Source organism: Myotis davidii, unplaced genomic scaffold (genome assembly GCF_000327345.1).
Source record: "Myotis davidii unplaced genomic scaffold, ASM32734v1 scaffold1065, whole genome shotgun sequence".
Classification (NCBI taxonomy): domain Eukaryota; kingdom Metazoa; phylum Chordata; class Mammalia; order Chiroptera; family Vespertilionidae; genus Myotis; species Myotis davidii.
Window position 1 is genome coordinate 1,153,086 of NW_006297281.1, and position 6,461 is coordinate 1,159,546.

Below are 6,461 nucleotides of genomic sequence, written 5' to 3' on the forward strand. Positions count from 1 at the left end.
GTGGTTAATCCCAACACAAAGAAAAGTACTTATTTCCATTATTTTATAGGTAAACATAGTTTTTGAAAATTATCGTCACAAATATAATGTGGCTAAATTGGGCTGTTTCTCTGCTCAACTATTTTTGGTGCTGTTTTATTATGGCAAAGTTCGAACATACACAAAAGCAGAAAGAACAATGACCTCATACCTACCTAGCTACAAGGGATCAATCACACCCCAAATCACTTCTGTTTTAAAGCTAATCGGGCATATTTTACCCTTAAGTATCGGTATGTACCTCAAAAGCATAAAAAACTAACTCCATTAACACCTAAAAATGTAATAAATCCTTAAACATCAAATAATACAGTTTAAAATATTCTAATTTCTTTTTTATAGTTGGAGTGTGTGTGTGTATGTATGTGTGTGTGTGTGTGTGTGTGTTGGTTAACGAGAACCCAAGGATATTCTGGATTTTTAGGGAGAGTGGAAGAGAGAGGGAACGAGAGAGAAACATCAATGTGAGAGAAACACATTGACTGGTTGCCTCCTGCATGAACCTGATGACCAAGGCCTGGGCCGGGGAGAAGCCTGCAACCAAGACACATGCCCTTGACTAGAATCAAACCTGGGACCCTTTGGTCCGCAGGCCGACGCGCTATCACTAAACCAAACCTGCTAGGGCTGTAGTTGGTTTTTTAGATCAAGATCCAAACAAGGTTCGCCACTGTTCTTGCTCCCACATCCATTTTACTCTGTAGGTTCTCCCTTTCCCCCCCCTCTCCTTGCAATGTGTTGTTGACAAAACCTGGTCATTGGTTTCTAGAATTGTCCCGTATTCTGGATTTTACTGATTGTACCCCCCCAATAACTGGGCTTTGAACCTGGGTCCCTCAAAGCCCCCCAAAATCTCAAGTCACCCTTTCTAACAATACTGTGAGGACTTACCATCTGCCAGACTCTTAATAAATGTTATTACTTCTGACACCTGGCAAGGTATTTATCTTTTTTGTGGATATAACGTACCTTGAAGAGCATGTTCCCAGTGACAAAGTTAAGTGATGCAGCTAATATTACAAGTCCAGTCAGCCCGACTCCACAGCACGTGCTTTCCCCGGTACAAGGTAGTCCCAATCATGGCATTATGGCATTGTCAGTCTCAGTGTACATGAGTGGATGGCAAGCTAATAGTAACAGATAGCTATTCCTGATAAAAGAATTAACCATATTTCGCCAAAAACAGAAAAGAAATAAGACCAGCCAACTGTGGGAGGAGCCAAAGCAATGGCTAGTCTTTATCGGAAACAAGAAACTTTACAGCACATTTTGAGTGAGTCAGTGCAGGGGCTCAGTGGGACAGCTGGTGGGGCACCAGCTTATAATGGGTTCCACAGCTAGGGCATCGCTGGGTCTCGCCTTTGTGCACCCAGAACCAGATGACAGCACTGTTGTCCTCTTCACCTAAAAGGAAAAAGTGGTTGAAGGGCATCTAGTCTAGGAGAGAGGAGACTGGCAATATGAATTTCTTTTCCTCAGACACCTCTGAGACACAAAGTTATGGTTGACACCTTGAGAGATCAGTTCAAGGTATCCTCCCATTTTCCAGATGAGGAAACGGAGGCCCAGAGTTTACCTGCGAGTAAACTGACCATATATCAGAGTCAGTATAGGTTCTAACAGTTCCCCTGCCTGTGTATCATCCCAAAGGAGGGTCATTCTGATATGCAACCCTAGCGCCTAAAATGGTATCTAGCAAAGAGCAAGTACAATTAGTATCTTCTGGATGAATACACCTTCATGTTGCATCTCCAGTGAGCCAGCATTAGCTATTCTATGCCGGTGATAGTAAGGATGACCTACTCAAGTATAAGGAGGATTGAGAAGGCCAGGACCCTTAGAACAACTTTTTTACAAACATATCCTCTTTACACACATACAGTCCCACAAAAGATGTGAAGCAGTTTACGGACATCCTGTAGAATAGGGCATATTAAAGAAAAATAAGGAAATAGTGATTGGTACTTACAAATGCAGCCCACTATTCGCTTGTTGGTGATGGAAGGGACTAAATTAGGGTCTTCCTTGGTCCCTGAAGCTGGCTTTGGGGCTAGCATATTGTACGGGTCCTGAAAAAAACAAGAATTGAGCCATTATACAGAGAACCCCTACTCTAACTAGCGCTCCCGTTACCACGGGCAGGTTTCCTGGACCAAATGCTCCCAGGGGGGAGAATGCTCTGACCCATCCAAGGTCATGAGCTCCGAAGACAAGGAAGTTTCTGCTCACCTGTCCCTTCCGTGCAGCCAACATGACCTCCCGCTCCAGCCCAGTCGCCTGTTCGTCGTCAGTAGGAACACCGCCTAAAGGAAGATACGTGCATTTTGGTGTCGGCTAAAATTACCAAGACAGAAAATGCACGCCGTTTAATGAGCTCACAAGATCTAAGGGCTACCCCAACCCTCTGTTTCCTAAGGACCAGAGTCACGATTCCCCACAGAGACAGCACCAGGGAAATTCTTCCTCCTCCAACCACGGAGGCCAATTTTCGACACATTTTTTTCTAAAAGAAGGTAAATCAGTCCTGGTGGGGTTCATCCAATTTACAGTGCGGGCGGGTCTGAAGGCGGCTCGGCCCCTACCCATCGCGCCGGCAGCTCCTAACCCCCCCCCAAGGTCACCGGCACCTCCATTTAGGGTTCCTTTCCAGCAGGGTCAGTTCGGCGGGCTGTTCGGCGGGGGCCGGGAGGAACAGGGAAAGTCGGGCGGAGCCTGAGGCCCGCAGGGCTGGGGGCGGTCACGGGCCCGGAGGAGCGGGACGGCCTGTCCCGGTGCTGCGCGAGAACCCCCACCCCCGGGAGGCCCGCGGGCCCGTCCCCGCGCGTCCGGCGGGCCGAGTACCTGCAGACGCCATGGAGCGCACCGCGGCGGCCGCATGGGGACCGCGGGCCCTCAGGGCCTGCGCCACCAGCGCTCCAGTTCCGCGGAGTAACCTTGACGCCATCACGCCCGCTCCAACAGCGGCACTTCCGGGACAGGCTCTGAGGACAGGCGGGACTTCCTGGGAGGGCTGCTTCCGCCCTGGCGTCAGTCTTCCGTTTCCGCCCTGCCCCGCTCACGTGACTGCCCGGGGACTGAAAGGAATGCGTGTGCCCAGGCTTGTCTCCCCCTGGTGGAGGCGTGGGGGTCCTTGCGGTCTCGGCTCTGGGTGGCGGGCTTCGCTTTCACCAACGCTGGGATTTGGGGCAGCCCTTTTTGCGCCGTTGGACTCCGTACCCTCGTGGGTGGAATGCGGCAGCCACACTGGCATTCTTGTGCCTGTTGCCTGGAAGTTGTGCTCCCTAAACGTGGAGGTTGCTATGGGAAGTCCTTAAGCCTGCGTCTATCAAGGTGCTTGCTGGATCCCAAATGATTTATTTTTTCTCTTTTTATTTTTAATATATTTTTATTGATTTCAGAGAGAAAGAGAGAGGGAGAGATAGAAACATCAATGATGAGAGAGAATCATGAATGGGCTGCCTCCTGCACGCCCCTTACTGGGGATCAAGCGCATAACCCCGGCATGTGCCCTTGACCATAACCAACCCGGGTCCCTTCAGTCCACAGGCTGAAGCTCTATCCACTGAGCCAAATTGTTGAGAGTGTTATAGATGTCCCCCTTCTCCCTCCCCCGCTGTGCCCCTCTATCCAGTTCCCGCCCCAGGCCTTCACCACCCTACTGTTGGACCCCAAATTTAGGAGTGGGCTCCTAGGCCCTGTGTTCACTGTCATGCTTATTCATTGTGATGCTGGTTCTGGCAGCTTGGGAGCCAACGCCAACTTGCTGCTTTGGCCTACCACACAAGAACTCGGGCAGAAAGAACCTACCCGCAGTGCTGGCATCCGTCTGCTGTTACAGGGGTGTTGAGGTGGTAAAGTCATACAAGTGATGAGGGTCAGGAGAGTAGGGCCAGATTTTGGATTCCTTGATGATGGGTGAGAGGGTGGCCACATCCGGAGGTTATCAGCCAAGGAAGAGGTTAAGGGAGGGGCAGCAGGAAGGGAGGTGATATCAGGAAGTGGGATCACAGAACATTCTGTGCCCAGAGTTCTTTTTTTTTTTTTTAAATATATTTTATTGAATTTTTACAGAGAGGAAAGGAGAGAGATAGAGAGTTAGAAACATCGATGAGAGAGAAACATCGACCAGCTGCCTCCTGCACACTCCCCACTGGGGATGTGCCTGCAACCAAGGTACATGCCCTTGACCGGAATCGAACCTGGGACCTTTCAGTCCGCAGGCCGATGCTCTATCCACTGAGCCAAACCGGTCTTGGCATGTGCCCAGAGTTCTGTTTAAGACAAGCACATCTACAGCTCTGATGGCCTACAACTAAGGTGTGCTAGCTTCTTAGCAGGGTGGGCATTCAAAGACTTTGCAAACACTGCCCTCCACTGGCTCCTAGGATATTGTTCACATTATAACTGTAGCCCTGTCACAGTCTGGCTCCATGCGTTATTAGCGTTTCCCTACCAGACAGACTATCCCTTCAGAGCAAGAATTATGCCTTGCACAGGACTCACATATAATAGGGTCAAATAAACTTTCGTGTATTTACTGCTTGGACAGAATAAGCAATCTGCTGTGTAGGGCTTTTCGAGTCAGGTGGTCAATCTGAGGCAAATTGGGAAATGGTGAAGTCCCAGGTGTTCCCACCTGTCTCCTGCAGGTTATGATATTTTCAAAAGGACTTAGTGGAGCACATCTGGTCTTTGTTAGTATACCCTCCACCAAGAAAAAAATGGACTCTTCTGAAGCCGAAAATTATTTGCAGCTCATCTAAAGCTGGGTTTTGCTTTAAATCACCTCCACTGTTACTCCCTCACTTCTACTGTAACCCCTCAACAATAAATTGAAACTGTTTCCCTTAAAGCCTAGGAATGCTCCCCAATAACCTACAGCTGATTTGTACCTGTAGTTAAATGTTTAGTGAGGGAAAAGGCCTTGGTCTGGAAGACAAGTGCCCTGGCATGGAACCCCACCAGCCAGCTCAGCCAATCACTTTTTCTTTTGGCCGCCATTTCCTCCTCACGGAAACTATGACTAGACTAGGTTAGTATTTCCCAAAGCATAGTCCATGAAATCCTAGTCTTGAGAGATGCTCTCAGTACAAAGGACTTGGTCAGGACACCATCAATATGTTTTTAATAATTTCAGAGAGAGAAAGGGAGAAGGGGAGAGAGATGGAAACATCAATAAGAGAGAAACATCGATCAGCTGCTTCCTGGCCACCCCTACTGGCGATCTAGCCTACTGGACCCCAAAAGATTTAAATTTAGGATCAAACCAGCGACCTTCTGTTACATGGGACAATGCTCAACCAACTGAGCAACACCAGTCCAGCCAGATTTACTTAACAATTTTTCTGTATATCATACAACCGTATTAGCTACAATCATCATGTTTACATCACTTCCCTCATACATATTTATCTTATAACTGGAACTTTGCAACTGGAACACCTTCTTCTAATTCCCAGGACACCCCCCTGATCATTAATGATGTTGAGCATCTTTTCATGTATCTGATGGCCTTTTGTAAGTCTTCTTGGAGAAATGTCTATTCAGGTCCTTTGCCCATTTTTAAAATTGTGTTATTTGGGGTTTTTCCATGGAGTTGTAGAGTTCTTTATATGTTTTGGATATTAACTCCTTATCTGATATGGTTTGCAAATATTTGTCCCATTCCATAGGTTGTCTTTTCACTTTGTTGACTGTTTCTTTTTCTGTGCAGAAGTCTTTTAGTTTGATGTAGTCCCACTTGTTTATTTTTTATTTTGTTGCTTGTGCTTTAAGTGCCATATTTTAAAAAATCATTACCAAGACCCATGTTAAGGAGCTTTGTTTCTATGTTTTCTTGGAGATTCATGGTTTTAGGTCTCACATATAAGTATTTAATCCATTTTGAGTTAATTTTTGTGAGTGGTATAAGATATAGGTCCAGCTTCATTTTTCTAAAAAAATCCTCACCCCAGGATATGTTTTTATTGCTTTAAAGTGAGAGGAAAGGGGAAGGGGGGAGGGATCAATCGGTTGCCTCCTGTACATGTCCCGACCAGGGACAAGCCCACAATCTTTCTGGTGTATGTGACAACACTCCAATCACCTGAGCTACCCAGCCAGGGCAGTTCAGTTTCATTTTTTAAAAATATATGTTTTTTATGATTTCAGAGAGGAAGGAAGAGGGATAGAGAATTAGAAACATCAATGATGAGAGAGAAGCATTGATCAACTGCCTCCTGCATGCCCTCTACAGGGGATTGAGCCTGAAACCCTGGCATGTGACGTGACCAGGAATTGAACTGTGACCTTCTGATTCATAGGTTGATGCTCAACCACTGAGCTACACCAGTTGGGCTGGGATTGATTTATTTCCTTTTCAAAAATTACATTATTATATAATTAACTAGAGGCCCAGTACACAAAATTTGTTCACATTAAAA

The 6,461-nt window shown here is 46.8% G+C and overlaps 1 protein-coding gene across 1 annotated transcript; it reads right to left on the reverse strand.

Annotated features, from left to right (window-relative positions):
* Positions 1 to 1,247: 1,247 nt before the first annotated feature.
* On the reverse strand, positions 1,248 to 3,038 carry LOC102767813 (cytochrome c oxidase subunit 5B, mitochondrial). Its single transcript, XM_006773067.2, has 4 exons — positions 2,881 to 3,038; positions 2,269 to 2,342; positions 2,009 to 2,108; positions 1,248 to 1,443 (listed from the first exon to the last, which is right to left on the reverse strand). The coding sequence occupies exons 1-4, from the start codon at positions 2,981 to 2,983 to the stop codon at positions 1,331 to 1,333; spliced, it is 390 nt and encodes a 129-aa protein (XP_006773130.1). The 5' UTR covers positions 2,984 to 3,038; the 3' UTR covers positions 1,248 to 1,330.
* Positions 3,039 to 6,461: the final 3,423 nt, after the last annotated feature.